Here is a 16,511-nt window from a genome sequence, read left to right on the forward strand (position 1 = left end):
CAAAGAGACGGGGTTACAACAGGAGTCTGTCCCTCCCTTCAAAGTGCTTAGAATGCTGTGCTTTTGGAACAGTTTATCTTTATGTAATCAACCACTTACGTCCTTATCAGACCTAATGAAGCTGGAAATCACTCTTTCCAGTTCAGGTAGCCACCTATGGTAACTCTCGGCTTCCAGGTAACAGCACTAACCCTGCTGAAAGAGGAAGACTTCCCAAGCCTTGGATACCTGCTCGACCGAGAATTCAGGCCTCTCAGCCACCTGCTCGTGCTCCTGGGCTGGACACACTGCCAGAGCCTTGAATCAGCTAGAAAACTGCTCCAAACCCTCCACAGGGCCCAGGTAACTGGTTCAGCACCTCAGGATGCCCCAGAAGTGAATGCCTTGGGGCTTTGGACCTAGATAGAGTTCAGAGTCTCGTAGTCAGCCATGGTGTCTGATGCCAGGTGGCTGAGTCAGCATGTTTGTTCTGCGTTGACATAGGACCAAGGCCATGATGAGCTTCTCAGGGGTGCCTGTGAAGGACTGTGGGCTCACTTAGAAGTCTTGGAGTGGTGTGTCCAACAGAACAGGTATGTCCCAGTCAAGTCATTCCCCGTCCTACCCTACCTGGGGCACACTCAACCCTGTGCGCCATTTCAGAAAAAAAAATTTTTTTGATAATGTTGGGCAGACACAAATAGTTGTTCCACCTGTTAAACCAGGGTTTGGGGGAACCATAAGTAATGATTAGCTTCCATTTGTGACCATCGTGTCACAGCCAGAGGGTCATTCAGAGTCTGAAAGAACAGCAGCTCACCATCCCCAGGCATGTAGGCCGTGCATTCTTCCAAGGCCCTTAAAAGATGATCGGTCCCCAGCGCATTCTGGTGAGGTAGACACTGACATGCTTCTCCCTTTCAACATGGGACACTTAGGACCACGCTTGGCGGCTCACGCTTTTCATCTCACCCACCTGGGAGGCTGAGGCAGGCAGAGCTGTGTGACTACATGGCCAGCCAACTCTACATAACTAGTCCAGGATAGCCAAGGCTACATAGTGAGACCCTGCCTCAAAAACCACAATAACGCACCCCGTTCCCCCAAAAAGGTGAAGCTCTGAAGCCCAGAGCTGTTAAATAATTTGCACAGGGTTACAGAGCAAGTGAATGTCATCCATATTCATATCCGTATATTGTCCTGGGTCATATTTTATTCAACCTGTCTTCATTGGATGTATATGAAACCCTATATTTCCCTAGTAACTTAGCCTAAATCTGAGTTTCCATTTCGTTCTTTGTTCATTTCACCAATGCTTCAGAAAGTAGGAAGGGGTTCTTACTCAAAGTAAAGCCAAAGAAACTTATCTCAAAGCTACAGAGAGTATAGAATTTAGCAACTTTGATCATCAGACCCTTCTTAGACTCCACTGACCAGAAAAGCTCATCCTAGATCCTTTCTGGACAAATATCTAACTTGATAGCTAGAATTCCTTCAAGGTGAGGAAAGGTTATCTTTTATCCTAGACCTAGTAAAATATGGTTTGAGAAAGTGAAGCCAGAAGTGTTACAGGTCAGAGAAGAACAGACTTGTCTCTCTGCAGGGCAGTGATATAAACTGCCTCCCTGCCCGTTCTTCCAACGTTCCCTTTCAGCAGCCTCATACCAAAGAGAGAGCTCCTGTGTCACTTACACGGCGGAGACAGCCACTCAGTGCTGTACTCCCTCCATCACCTTACAAACCTTCCAGCCCTCAGGGAGGAAGAAGTTCTCAAGCTCTTACAGAAGGTGCCAACCAAGGACCTCCAGCAAGAGCACGGTAAGTCGGCACAGCTGGCCAGATTCCCTCTGAAGAGTCTCTCACGTGTTTCCTACAGTATGAGATTAATGTAGACATGGTTGCCAGGATACCTGTTAAGAGGCTGATCCAGCATGTAGCCTCTGTATTGGTGTTAGCCCCAGTTTGTTTAGGATGTCATGGCATTTGAGCTGTAGGAAATCCCATAGTCATGCTCCCATTTTCACCTTGTGGAATCATGTCAGGAACCAAATAGTGTACGCTAATGTCAGTGACGCCATGCTGGGAAATGCCTTCTGCATCGTCAGCTCTGTGGCAATTCCTGGTGAGTGGCTTGATGCCTCATAAACTTCCTCACAGCACATTTTGTGCCCTCCCTCCCACCTTTGCCTCCTTCAAACTCTGTTGACCAGAACAAGAGGTTTGGAGGAAAGACTTGCCAGAAACAGTAGCAAAGCCTCATTTTAACCTTTGTTCTTTGCTTAAAATGCAAGATTTTATTAGTGGACTCTTTCTTGTTGCTAAGTCATTGCCATAGTAGAGTCACACACTGTCCCATAGGCCAGACAGCTTCCTCAGATGACAGTGGATGTTTCCAGCAGGGAGATGTTGCTTTGATTTACTTTTCAAAAGGACCTACCACAAACCAGTGTTACTACATTCTTTTCTCTCCACCCTGTGTCCAGAAAAATGGGCCACTTGTTTGGCAAATTTCCTAAAAGTGTGGGCATATTTTTAAAATGTGTTTTTACTTTGGCTTCTTTCATCTCTTTCCCCACTTCCTTCCAACAACCCAACACCAGGTAGGAGAGAAAGAATGTTAGTGGGGGAAGATGTGTAGTTGTCTTTGGCTACTTCCTGCTGTTTAATGTTGTCAGGTTCTTTGGGGCAAGACCAATCTCTGTTGTTCGGATACTCAGCCAGCAACAGCAAACACAGCAGTAGCCTCCTCTTCCTCCTCCGACCATCTCCTCCAAGTGTTCTTGTAGCCCGCCTTTCTCTCTCTCCCCCCTCCCCCACCACTCTCTCCCCTTCTCTCTCTCTAGACTTTCGTCTTATTACCCTCTCAGAGTCTGCCCCAGATATTTTTCAGCTGGGAAAAACCACACCCCTGCAGGAGGCAGTCTCCTGCTGACATGTGCCCTCTCCTGAGGCTGTTACCAGCTATAGACAAACTGGAGCAGCCCCCATATCCGACACGTGGAATTAAAACAAAAGCATAACTGCGTTTTTAAAGAAACGAAAACTTCCACAACATAAACGAACTAGAATTCTGATTTACACCCTGTAAATTTAAAAGGCTTCTAAGGATGCATTTGAGATTTGGCCACTGAACCCACTGAGATATACTTGGAGCTTGGGGCTTAAACTTGAAAAGGGACAGTAATGGGATGACTGGGATACAAACCCTGAGGTATAAGATAGAGCCTAGGTAGTAGAGGCCATGTACCATATAGAAAGAAGACTGAAAGAAAAAAGAAAGCAAAGAGCACAAAGCTGGTACTGAGTAGAAGAAAGGTCGGATATGCAGGAGGATAAGAACCACAGGCTGACCCTCTTTTCTTCAGCCATGCTTGCTGCTCATGCCTGAAAAGGTTACCTCTGAAGTTCTACCTGTTTCTGTTTCAGATACCCATGATGCCTCAGTTCCTGAGCACCTGAGCCCGTGTCAGAGCCTGACCCTCTACCAGGGCTTCTGTGCCATGAAGTATGCTATCTATGCCCTCTGTGTGAACTCACATCGGCACTCTCAGTGCCAGAACTGCAGAGACAGCACCTGCGAGGACCTGACCTTGGCAGAGCCAGGCAACGACTCCCTCTCCTCCTCAGGTACAGAGCTTCCCCGCCTCTGACGTATGCAGACACCAGGGATGCTTTGTGTGGTTATTTCCTTCCAAAATGGGAATAATTTCATCCATTTATCAGCATCAAAGGAAGATGTCTGTGTCTTAATGGATCCTAATCTGATCATCTAGCATAGTATTTGCCAAATGTTTTCCTTTTTGTAGCTAGACACCATAGGGAAAATAGCATTTCGGGCTGGAGCAATATCTCTGTGGTTAAGAGCGCTTGCTGCAGCTGGGAAGTAGTGGCACACACCTCAGGAGGCAGAGGCAGGCAGATTCCTGAGTTCAAGGCCAGCCTGGTCTACAGAGTAAGTTCCAGGACATCCAGGGCTACACAGAAAAGCCTGTCTCAAAAAAAACAAAAAACAAAAACAAAAAAACAAAAAAAAGTACTGGCTGCTCTTCCAGGGGTCCTGAATTTAATTCCCAGCACCCACATGACAGTTTATAATTGGCTGCAACTGTAATCCCATGGGATCCAGTGCCCTCTTCTGATGTACAGATGCAACTCTGGTTAACTTAGGTGGACAGTTTATATCTTTATGTGTGCATTTATGTATGTGATAGATAAATTGAAGCTGAGTTTTAAGACATAGTACTCCAAAAGGAACATACTTAAGGGTTGTTTGTTTTGTTTTGTTTCTTTTTCCTTTCTTCCTTCCTTCCTAAGTCATACTGTGTAGTCCAAATGGAAACCGATGTATCCCAATCTGCCCTCAAACTCTTAAGCCTCCCAGACACTGGGGCTACAGGCGTAAATACCATGCCTAGCCCTGCCTCTTCTTCCTTCTCCTCCTCCTTCTTTTAAAAAAAAATGTTTAGATTATTTATATATATTTGTGGGTGTTTTGCCCACGTGTATGCACCATGCACATGCCCAGTGCCCACAGAGGCCAGAAAACACCAGATTCCTTAGAACTGGAGTGACAGAAGTTGAGAGCCATCATACAGGTGTGGGGAATCAAACCCAGGTCCCCTGGAAGAGCAGACTGTGCTCTCAGTCTCTTAGCCATCTCTCCAGTCCCTCCATTTTTTTTTTTTAATAGCAGCTTCATTCTCTAGCTCAGGCTGGCCTTGAACTAGTGGCAATCCTCCTGCCTCAGCCTCCTGAATGCTGGGATCAGAATTGTGCCGCCACACCCTTGTGGTATATCCAGTGGTTAAGAGACCTGGGCAAGCTGAGGTCATCTTTAGCGTAATAAGAGGTTAAGGGAGAGGAGAGGGATAAGGAATCCATGTCACCTTAGTTCCTAGACCTGAAAGATGAAGTATTTGTCAGAGATGAGGGATAATGGCACAGTTTAAGAGCAGAAGTATGGGGAGTGTCCAGTGCGCTATGCTTTTTAAAGTCTCACTCTCTCCTCCCTTCCTCGCCCTCTTCTCCATCCCCCTTAGGTGCTTCCCATCTCTTCCCAACCTACCTGGCCAGGTGCCAACAGTATTTACGCAGTATCCCCGACTCTCTGTGCCTGGAAATTCTCGAAAACATCTTCTCATTGCTCCTCATTACCTCTGCCGATCTTCACCCAGAGCCTCACCTCCCCGAGGACTATGCTGAGGATGACGACATCGAGGGAAAAGGCCCCTTAGGCTTGAGGTCTCCATCAGAGAGCCCTCAGCACACAGCCCCACCTGACAGGAAGTCAGAGTGGGGTTCCGCGGGACCCAGGAGCCTTGCCCATACAACGCCAAGCTGTCCGAAGGCAGAGCCGATAGACAGTTCGCCAGGGCCTCCCAGGCACAGCTTTTTGGACCTAAAACATTTTACTAGTGGCTTGAGTGGATTCCTGGCCGATGAGTTTGCAATAGGAGCGTTCCTCAGCCTTATTCAGGAGCAGTTTGATGAGATCAGCAGCCGCAACGCTCCCGAGAAGACAAAGCTGCCAGAAGAGCAGATCTGGTCAGCCGGCAGGGATGGACTGCAGAACCGCCTGCACCGCTTCGCGAAGGTTCTCTCCGAAGCCCAGTGGCGATACAAAGTGGTAACAAGCAACCAGGGCTCAGGTGAGAGGAGGGGGCAGAACTAGAAGGTCTAGAAAGGGGGAAAGGAAAAATGTCCCAGCAACGTGGCAGGCACGTGGGAGCCGGGGGCAGTGCTCCACATGTCAGAGCTTAATGACACCCTGCCAAGTGGCCAGGTTGAAGCTGGTCACCCCGCCTGTGTTTGCTGTTCCAGAAGAGCAACCTTCCCGAAGATACCGGCCCATCGTCACAAGGCACTCTAGTCTCCGCCGAGGTCGCCGGACTAGGAGGAACCGGGCAGGTGATCCAGAGAACCTTCTTCTCAACCCTTGTTCCCACTCACCTGACCAAGAGGCGTGCTGGTGCTTGTCTAACGCTCTTATAGGCGAGCGTATGGTCAGCAAAACAAATGTCCTGCCCCCACCCCTTCCCCAGTCAGGCCTTAACAGATTCTTACATAGCCATCTGGAATTTTCCATGTAACAACACAATGCACATATCCTTTCACATATGCACAGTAACACACACACACACACACACACACACACACACACACACACACACACACGAGTGTGCTGTAAGCACTCTGGGTAGGGTGAAGGATGCTACGAGAGCAACTCAGAACACTGAGTGGCAGTGTTGCTATGGCTCTAGAGCTTCTCGGCTGATTGGTCTGGGCCACAGGCAGAGTTTGCATACACCTGAGTCACCTGGCCCAAGAACACGCACTTCATTTCCTTTTCTCCACAGCTGCCTCTTCCCTCCACAGGGCTGCCTCAGCAGTGGGCCAAGGGGACTCCCTTGATAGGTGACAGCCTCCATAAGGCCACACTAAGGGACAGACAGCCTCCACTGGCAAGTCTCAGCACTTAGAGAGGCCGGCCCCAAGAAGCTTTTCCTCCTAGGCTTTGAACAGGGCAGCCTTTGGCAGGCCGGGGACTCGCTTTATTTCCTACCTTTTCGTGTTTGAAAAACACAGCCTCTATGTCAGAAAATGTCATAACACTCAAGGAGGCAGAGGCAGATGGATCTCTGTGAGTTCGAGGCCAGCTTGGTCTACAAAGAAAGTCCAGGATAACCAAGGCTACACAAAGAAACCATGTCTAAAAAAAGAAAAAAGAAAAAGAAAGAAAGAAAAAAGAAAAGAAAGAAAAAATGTCATGACTCCTCTTTGCACCTTATTGTTTCCTGGACATATTAGTTGTGCTTTTATTTTATCAAATGGTTGCTAGTACTTCGTCATCAGATGTTGGTCACAAGCTCCTAGGACTCTAAAGACCCTACATGGTAAAAGCCACTGGTGTAGACTGCTATCCAGAGAGCTCTGGGACCACATCATACCTGCCATCCACCCTTGCACCCCTAATCTTACTCTTGCCTTGTAGTCTGACTCTGCACTTTGTACACTATAGGAAGTCGATGACTAAATTTTCTCTCGTTTACCTCTAGATTGCCGGGAAAGAGGCTCCACCCCATCCCTGGAAAGTACAAGCAGTGAGCTGAGCACAAGTACTTCAGGCAAGTGGGTCCCCACCAGCTGCTAGCTGCAGGCAGCTTGCCCTTTGTCCAGACCTGTCGTGACTTCTGGTCCAAACACCAGAACTGAACCTTTGTTCAAAGTTTATTCTGCAGAAAACAGCAGGTGTCAACTGGGGAAGGGAAAAGACTTTCTCTCTTCTTTAAGTTACCTAGCAGCAAGGAAGGCAGTGGTGCTTGTATTCTAGGATAGTAGTAAATGTTTTCCTTTCATTATAAACAAAAACCCAGCTGGCCGATGGCAGCGCACGCTTTGATCCCAGCTCTCAGGAGGCAGAGGCAGGTGGGTCTCCAAGTTCAATGCCAACCTGGTGTTGAGCCCAGAGTAAGTTCTAGGACAGCAAGGGCTACACAGAGAAACCAAGAACAACAGCAAAAGAACTTTAAAAAGAGAGAACCATTTACAGATCTTTTAGAGAAAATACAGGAATATGGAGAGAGATGACAACTCCTGTGTTTTTTTCCCTAATGCCTTCAATGTTCTTACGCCCAACAGAAGGGAGTCTGAGTGCTGTATCTGGGCAGGTGGAGCTGGACACCCGGCTGCAGCCCCAACCTCAGAGTTCCATCCTACCCATGATGTTCTCCCCACCGGAGTCACTGCTGGCATCCTGTGTCCTCAGGGGGAACTTTGCCGAAGCCCACCAGGTAAGCGGAGCCATAGCCAAGCGAGCCTCCAACCAGCTGTCATTCCAGCCTCTGGGAAAAATGAATGCATGCGACACCAAAAGTACTTGGGGGTGCTTGCGGCAGTCACACTGGGCAGAAGACATAGAAATGAATTTCCACGTGTGCAGCCCAGAGCTCCGCACTGCAGTTTAGGGACATTGAGTTCTTTGTGTTCCCAGGAGAAGCGGTGTTTTAACAAAGTCAAACAGCCACAATCTCACCACCTCCCAACACTGAAATCTTTGTTTCTTTCTTCATGTTCCCATGATCATATCTGTGTTTTTATATAGTTTTAAATAATAACCAGAAGGAAAAAAAAAATAGGCCGGGCGTAGTGATGCAGGTAGGTCTCTGAGCTTGAGGCCAGCCTGGTCTACGAAGTGAGTTTTAGGACAACTAGGGCCACACAGAGAAACCCTGTCTGAAAAAAAACGGACAAACAAACAGACAAGTAATTAAATCATGATGCAGATAACTTTTGGTAATAAACAGAATGACAGTTTGTTCAGTGCATAGCATAGACGCTAGCAAACTGGGGTGCCCTGGTGTGCAAGGAAAGCAACACTGGGAAAGCAGCATAAGACTGACGCTCTCTGAGGCTTGATCCTCCGTGGGTGGTTGTGGCTCAGTATAATTCCTGCTTTTCCCACCTTGTAGTGAAACCAAGAAGATTAAACTGAAGCCATGAGAAGTGCAGGGATCCTCTGTGTTGTTTAAACCCAATAGCATTAAATAACACTCCTCTATGCGTCAACCTTCTGTGCATTTTTTTTTTGAAACTTAATGTGGTCCCTGAACATCTAGGTTAGATTCTTCTGTGGTGTGGCTCGAGTTGTTAAGTAGATCCAGGGGAAATTCTGTGCTAAGGTGATCTTTCTTTAATGCCCCCTGCTCCTACTTTAGTAATTAGGGTCCTCTAGACAAGGGAGGCGATCCCTCCACCCCACCCTTCCCTTCTTTCTGTTGTTTACGGAGCGCCACAGATTGAACCAGGGGTCTCACACGTGCTGGGCTTTACGAAGAGTGACTCTCCTGGACCAGAAGTGTTCCCAATTGCTGTTTCCTAACCTTTCTTCAACCCAAACCACTTTGTCTTCCTCTCCTTCCTCTCCTTGGAATTTGTGTGTGTGTGCACGCATGCGTGTGTGTTATGTGTGTGTATGTGGTGTGTAGTGGTGTGTGTGTAGTATGTATGGTATGTACTGGGGTGTATGTGTGGTGTGTGTGTGTTTGTGCTGTGTGTGGTATATATGTGGTATGTGTGATGTGTCTGTATGTGTGTTTTATTTTTTAACCTATTTACAAAACAAATTGTATGTAGTGCAAACAGTATTAACAAGAATTTATTTTATTACTAGTTTTAACACTATCATGCAGAAACAACCAATGTTGAAGAAGGATATTTTTGGGCCACTATTTTTCTAAGCTACAAATGACTGTTACCTAACTGAAGTTACCTGAAATCTAAGGCTGTCAGTTGTACCGTTTTTATATGATGAGCATTTGCCTTGTGGTTTCGGTCTTGTCACCTGAGAATCATCTCATCCTGTTGCAGTTAAGTCTTTTTCTTTTTGTCCCACACACAGATTGATTTCAGCTCTGTAATAATGCTGTGGAAACATGATTAACCTTTATGTGTTAAAGCCTTGGAATTCTCTCCTTAAGAAAAGTTCTCAGAGCTGAGCATGGTGGCTCACACCAGGAACCCGACAGGGAAGCAGGAGAGCTGCTGTGAACGTGAGGCCAGGCTGGGCTCTAGAGTAAGAGCCTGTCTCCAAAAGTGGCTGGGGGATGAAGGGAAGGGTCTCCCCTAAATTACCTGGTCAGAACATGTATTAGGGCAAGTGAAATTTCTCCATGGGTAAAGGTACTTGCCACTCATCCTGAAAACCTGAGTTTGACCCCAGGACCCACATGGTTGAAGGAGAGAATCAGCTCCTACAAGTTTCTCACTGATTTCCACATGTGTATCATGTTACTCATGTGCCTACATACATTCTCAATATCAATCAATCAGTCAATAAGTGTGATTATAAAAATCTGTTTAAACATGCATTTTTAAAGTTTAAAAGATTACCAAACTATTCACAGCAGTTGTGTCAGTCAGTACATTTACCCCTTGAGGATTTAGTATACTTTGTTAATATGTTAGGTACAAAATATAGTGTCTGTGCTGGCTAGTTTACGCCAACGTGACACAAGTTAGAATCTATCGGAGAAGAGGGAGCCTCAACTGAGAAACTGCTTCCATAGCATTGGGCTATAGGCAAGCCTGAAGGACATTGTCTTCTTCAGTGATTGATGAGAAAGGCCCACCCATTGTGGGCAGAGCTATCCCTGGGCTAATGGTCCTGGGTTCTGTAAGAAAGCAGGCTGAGCAAGCCAGGAGAAGCGAGCCAGTAAGCAGCACCCCTCCATGGCCTCTGCGTCAGCTCCTGCCTCCAGGTTCCTGTCCTGCTTGAGTTCCTGTCCTGCCTTCTTCAGTGATGTGGAAGTGTAAGCTGATTAAACCCTCCCTCCCCAAGTTGCTCTGGTCATGGTGCTTTATCACAGCACTAAAACAGTACAGTTAATTAAATTCCTGGTCAAGAAAAATATTTTCTTGTCTGTGTATTTTCCACAGGTGCTTCCTCTGAAATCACTGCTGTTAATTTGCTTATTTCCTGCTGGATCTTTGGTGATTGCTGTATGGACTTCTAAGAGTCATTTTGTATTTGGTCTCTTCTTAACATTCATTTCCAGCCAGGTGTGGTAGCACATGCCTTTCATCTCATCACTTGGATCAAGGCTACACTGATCTAAAATGAGTTCCGTGACAGCCAGGGATACACAGAAAAGCCGTGTCTCCCTCTCTCTCTCTCTCTCTCTCTCTCTCTCTCTCACTCACTCACACACACACACACACACACACACACACACACACAATCCAATAAAATTGCCATCTTAGGGCCATAGTCTGATGAACGACCCAGCATCCTGTCTCTGGATACCCCCAGACTGTGGCCCCACCACCGCACCACAGCCCTACTCCTCCCTTTCTCATGACAGGTGGTATTCATGTTCAACCTGACGTCCTCGCCAAACGCTGGGGAGCTGATGTTTGTAGAGCGTTACCAAGAGGTGATCCAGGAACTGGCCCATGTAGAGCACAAGATCGAAAGCCAGAATTCAGATGGGAGTAGCACCGCCAGCCGGCGTACTGGCAGTGGCCGCTCAACCCTACAAGCCATTGGCAGTGCTGCAGCAGCAGGTTAATCTTCCTCGCTGACGGCAAAGGTGGAGGGGGAGCTGGGGTGGCAGCAGAAGGGAAGAAGCCACCCAGAGCTTCATGAGCAGTCGATATGGAAAGCACGACACCTGTCCTAGAAGCCAGAGATCATGACACATCCCCAGCCCTTCCCTTGCTGCGCACAGCCTCGCCGAAGAGGGGTTCACACACCTGCCCCTCAGGCCAGCTTAAGCTAAAGAGCTAGAGTGTTGTCGCAGTGCATTTTGTCAGCACTCCCTCGGACTCTTGAGGACTGTTAGGAGTTGCTCTACTCTTCATATAATTATTCAGCAGTGTAAAGCGTTTCACTTGACTATTCCTAAGGTGAAAAAAAAAAATCACTTGTTAACACTTGTGGCCTAGGGGCCACATCCAAGCTGTGGCCGTGTGCTCCAGCCTTTCCTTCTTTCTGGAAGCAGAAACTTGTCCCACATTTGCAGCTCTCCTATTGGTCCCCAGACTCCACACATCAGGTTACCATCATGAGCTGCCCTTCACATAGGCTTCCAGAAACTTCTCGGTGCCTACTTAAAATCTATAGTTGCGTCCCCTTGCTTGTGCAGCAGGTGTTCTTCCCCACTGAGCCGTCTCCCCAGGCCCCTGTTTAGAACGTATATAGGCATGTCTTTTCAATGTTTTTGACTGGAAGGGGCTCTTACAGCGGTAGTTAGCAGTGTGTTTTAGAGAGTGTTTCCAACTAGCCCACCCTGATGCGCATCTTTCTCGGCCTGCTTTGAGATGGTATTGGGAGAAACCCTTCCCTCTTTTGGGCCTTCTGGGTTTATTGTGGCCTGGCTTCCTTTAATACCTCTGTTTTTGTTCTGTAAGATTGGGCCCTAATGAAAGTCCAGCATACACAGACCCTGTGCAGAAGCATCTCAGGCAAATGACCTCTCCTAATACAAGTGGTAGCTAACATCACCTAACGCTTGCATTTTGCTCCACCGCTGTATCCCAGGGATGGTGTTTTACTCCATCTCTGATGTGACCGACAAGCTCCTTAGCCCCTCCGAAGACCCCATCCCCACGCTCCAGGAGGATTTTTGGATAAATGCTACTCTGACAGAGCCCACCACTCCTCTTAGAGAAGCTCTGGAAGACCTCAGTCCCCCTGCCATGGCTGCATTTGACCTAGCTTGCTGCCAGTGCCAGCTGTGGAAGACCTCCAAACAGCTCTTGGAAACAGCCGAGCGGCGGCTGAGCAGCAGCCTTGAGAGCCGGGGTAAGTGGGTGCTGTTCACCCGCCTCCATTCCCACCCATCCATTCGTTATTAGCCGCGACAAAGAGCTCAGCAAACCTGTAAGAGGTTGTAGGGGGAGGAAAAGGAGAAAGCGTTAAACAATGGTAACGCCCGCATCCTAACGGCATAGGATGAATTGAGTGTCTCGGGTTCACAGACAGCAATCTGCAGGCATCTAGGGAAATTCTTTTCGGATTCATCATTAAATTGAAGGAGGAAACATGTGTTCAACAGGAAAGTCAAAGGGCAACTAGATTCATAGGGCAGAAGGGATCCACAACCGAAGAGAGAGAGGAGGACGATGGGAAATAAGTACAATGGCATAGAATACGAAGATGCCAGGAAGAAACCCACTGGCTGGTCCTTTTTTAAAAGAGAGAAACATGCTTTCAGGAACGAAATAGGTGGATGGCGTGAGGGGGGAGCATGTTCCATCTGTCAGCATATAAAAACCAAAGTACAAGCGAAATGAGCACCATTAGGCCGCAGGCCCCTCCTGAGTAACAGCGTTGGCCCTTGCCTGGGACTGCCATGAGTCTGTAAACCAGGGTACAGGAAAATGTCCCAAGACGTGTACATGGAAGTCCTAGAGCTAGCAGTTCTCAACCTGTGGGTTGAATGACCCTTTCACAGGGGTCACCTACAACCATCAGAAAACACAGATGCTTGCATTATGATTCATAGCAGTATCAAAATTACAGTCATGAAGTATCAATGAAAATACATTTGTGGTTGGGGGACACCACATGAGGAACTGTGCTAAAGGGTCGCAGCATTAAGAAGGTTGGGAGCCACTGTTTAGAGGAAGAGTACAGAAAGGTATATGAAGGTAGACTTGGGCAATTAGAAAAAACAAATCTGACTTCACCTCAGGCTCATGGCAAGTCCTCAAGTGTCCCTTTGGCTTTGTCAGCAAATCCCACAGAGAAGGCTGAGCATCTCTCCAGGGTGGCCCTGAAGCCTCAGGCATGGCATACACCAGGTCTACTTGTTGTCACCCAAAATAACACAGTGTGTACCTCGCACTCACTATTAGAAGAGATAATCAGACGAGGAACTGCAACACTGAGCAGCAGCCCCTGAAAACCCCGCTTTTTTCCTTTTGTCTATTTCAGGTCGAAGGCTAGACCAGGTTGCCCTCAATCCCGATGGTATTCGAGGTTTTCCCGTTGTCCTTCAGCAAATTAGTAAGATTCTCAACTATCCCCTTACGTCAGCGGGAGTGACAAAATCAGGTGAGTTGCTTCACCGCCTCACCTCCTCTTCTCCTGTGTCTTCCTGGACTTGGAATAGTGGGCCAGCAGACGTTTTTTTCCCCTCTCCTCCTTTCCCATGTTTTTTTTACAGAGGCTGTAGAGGACCGGGGAGGAGGCGCTCCGCGGTGCAGCGTCTCTGAGTTGCTTCAGATGTGCTGGCCCAGCCTCACCGAGGACTGTGTTGCCAGCCACACTGGCCTTTCCCAGCAACTGGAGCAGGCTCTCCAGTCACTGCGAGAGGCACTGGCGCTGCCAGGTACAGGGCTATCTGCACGGGAACACATAAGCAGAGGAGAACTGGGAAGGGACATGAGATGGCCGAGGATGTTTGAGCCTTTTGGGTGGAGCTGAGGCTCTGCCCTCCAGAGCCGGGCTCAGTCGGCCCTTTCTAGCTAAGCAAGGTGCATCTCAGAACCCCACTTGCTTCTTCCGCAACTCTCAGTTGAAGGCTGCTTGACACTCTAACTTACAGCTACATTTTTTTTTTTTCACTAAAGTGAGAAATAAACCCAGCTGAAACACAGGTGATACCAGCCAATCCTCCCCAAAAGCTTCATGTGGTCTTCACTAAGCCGCTTTGCCCCAGAGACAACAGAGCCAGAACAGAACTCTCTAGCTAGATTGCTCTGGACCCCAGGCTCTTCCTGGCTGAGGCCACTTGCCTAAGTGGCTGAATTGAGATTTGTGTTTGTCTGCCTTCCAAGTGTGGTACTGATGTAGTCACCTATGTCCTATAGACGTGCAGTGCACTGTGATGCAGAAAGCTCAGTTTACACATTGAGTCAAAGGTTGACCCAAACCTGAGGGGCCAGAGAGATGATGACTCAGTGCTTAAGACTACCTGCTTTTCCAGAGGACCCAAGTTTAGTTCCCGGAGCCTACATTGAGTGGTTCATAAACACCTGAACTCCAACTCCCAAATTCAAATTCACACACACACACACACACACACACACACACACACACACACACACAAAATCAGGACTAGGCATGGTGGCCCACACCTCTAATCCCAGCACTACGGAGGCTTAGGCAGGCGGATACCTATGAGTTTGAGGTCAGCCTGGTCTAAAGAGTAAGTTCCAGGACAGCCAGGGCTACACAGAGAAATCCTGTCTTGAAAAACCATTAATTAATGTCTCTTCTCCCACCCTATATCTCCCCTCAGAGCCCAAGAGTACTCCACTCACTTCTCTAGTGGAGCAGGCGGCCCAGAAAGCCCCTGAAGCTGAGGCTCACCCTGTGCACATCCAAAGTGAGCTCCTGCGGAAGACCCTGGCGAAGCAGGCACTGGCAGGCCCCAGACAGACTGACTGTGTAGGAGCCTTTTTCAGCTACTGCAGCGCCCTGGCTGCAGTCCTCCTTCGGAGCTTGAGCTCTGATCCTGGTAAGTAGCAAGAAAGATGTGGCATCGCAACTGGTAGTTTATTAAGGGAACAAAGCACTTCATGAAGAGACTTTCTTTTCTTTTTATTTTTTTTCTAAATTTTATTTACTATTATGTATATAGTGTTCTGCTTGTATGCACACCTGCAGTCAAGAAGAGGGCATCAGGTCACATTATAGATGGTTGTGAGCCACCATGTGGTTGCTGGGAATTGAACTCAGGACCTCTGGAGGAGCAGTCAGTGCCCTTAACCTCTGAGCCATTTCTAATCCTGTGGTGGCAGCGCCTGCCTTTAATCCCAGCACTCAGGAGGCAGAGGCAGGCAGATCTCTGTGAGTTCCAAGCCAGCCTGGTCTACAGATCAAGTTCCAGGACAGCCAGGACTACACAGAGAAACAAAACAAACAAACAAACAAACAAAAAGAGGTTCTTTCTAGTTACCCAATAGCCTAGGATATCAGATTTGTGAAAATCTCTTGTTCATCTGTCTTTTTTATGCATCCTTGTGCTAAGTAAAATTATACAGCCCATGGAAGTCCTCAATAACTGCTCTTAGAATTGGTACTTCAAGAATATCTCTGAAGCCAGCCGTGGTGGCACAAGCCCATGTTGCCAGCACTCAGAGGGCAGAGTAGAAGGTTTAGGATAGAATACAATAACCTGTAACACAACAAAACAAAAAAAAATCTGTCAGACCTGAGATTTGTGGGTTTGAGAGCACAGAAGAAAACTCAAGCTTTTGACATGAGTCCTAGATTCCTACTTGATTTCATAGCAAGTTCCAAGTGAATAGATAAAAATCTGAGCTCTTAAAATTTTTCCGATTCCAATTCTTTTTAACCACCAACCTAATATCCTAAATGGTTTGACAGGTCATAGCTAAAACACAGATGCATGAAAATACTGTATGATCTTACCTTTGGGTTCTGTATATAAGATGTGAATGAAACATCAGTGTTACACTTAGACCCCTGTCCCCCACGATACCCCAATATGTGCATGCAAACATTCCAAGAGCCAAAACACTTCTAGTCCCAAGCTTTTCAGAGATGGGATGCTCAAACCGTCCGCTTCATCCTCTGTCAGGTTAAAGTGAGCCTTGGGTGTTGTCTGTAGCTAGACTGGTCGCTGATGGTTGTCTGCGTTGGAAGTCTTCAACGCTGTGATGTAGATTAACTTATGTCCAGGGCCATATTGAGGACGCCTGTGCCTACTCTGAACCAGCAGAGGCTTGTGCATGTTGTCTTTGTTGTCATTGACAATATGACCAGTCGATTCTCTGCCACAGGGCCGTGAGTAGTTGCACCCACCAGGACAAACAAAGATTATTTCTTTACTCTTACAGATACTGTGGAGGTCAAGGTTGGAAACCCCTTTGTTCTACTGCAGCAGAGCTCTTCCCAACTGGTGTCACATCTTCTGCTTGAAAGACAAGTTCCCCCAGACAGGTAGGCATCGCCTGAGGGTGCTTTTACTCTTTCATAGCATGTTCAAATTCAACATGCTTCTCTTCTGTCTCTCTTGCCACTATGGTGTGTCTTAAGTGTAGGAGACTAATGGTGACTTCAC

The 16,511-nt window shown here is 47.6% G+C and overlaps 1 protein-coding gene across 3 annotated transcripts in view; it reads left to right on the forward strand.

The window, feature by feature from the left end:
• Positions 1–16,511, forward strand: part of ZFYVE26 (zinc finger FYVE-type containing 26) — a 64,242-nt gene that overhangs the window by 10,484 nt on the left and 37,247 nt on the right. The window contains exons 7-20 of one of the 3 annotated variants that reach the window (XM_084793538.1): positions 178–342; positions 484–572; positions 1,634–1,797; positions 3,406–3,606; positions 5,019–5,627; positions 5,800–5,886; positions 7,035–7,103; positions 7,618–7,769; positions 10,839–11,040; positions 12,017–12,280; positions 13,415–13,534; positions 13,647–13,811; positions 14,724–14,942; positions 16,288–16,390. In XM_084793538.1, the coding sequence (XP_084649664.1) occupies positions 178–342; positions 484–572; positions 1,634–1,797; positions 3,406–3,606; positions 5,019–5,627; positions 5,800–5,886; positions 7,035–7,103; positions 7,618–7,769; positions 10,839–11,040; positions 12,017–12,280; positions 13,415–13,534; positions 13,647–13,811; positions 14,724–14,942; positions 16,288–16,390 (2,609 nt within the window). The remainder of the gene's footprint in view (positions 1–177; positions 343–483; positions 573–1,633; positions 1,798–3,405; positions 3,607–5,018; positions 5,628–5,799; positions 5,887–7,034; positions 7,104–7,617; positions 7,770–10,838; positions 11,041–12,016; positions 12,281–13,414; positions 13,535–13,646; positions 13,812–14,723; positions 14,943–16,287; positions 16,391–16,511) is intronic. The other 2 variants (XM_084793539.1, XM_084793540.1) reach the window with 2 other exon arrangements.

This window comes from Acomys minous (assembly GCF_964271855.1).
Source record: "Acomys minous genome assembly, chromosome: 8".
Lineage (NCBI taxonomy): Eukaryota > Metazoa > Chordata > Mammalia > Rodentia > Muridae > Acomys > Acomys minous.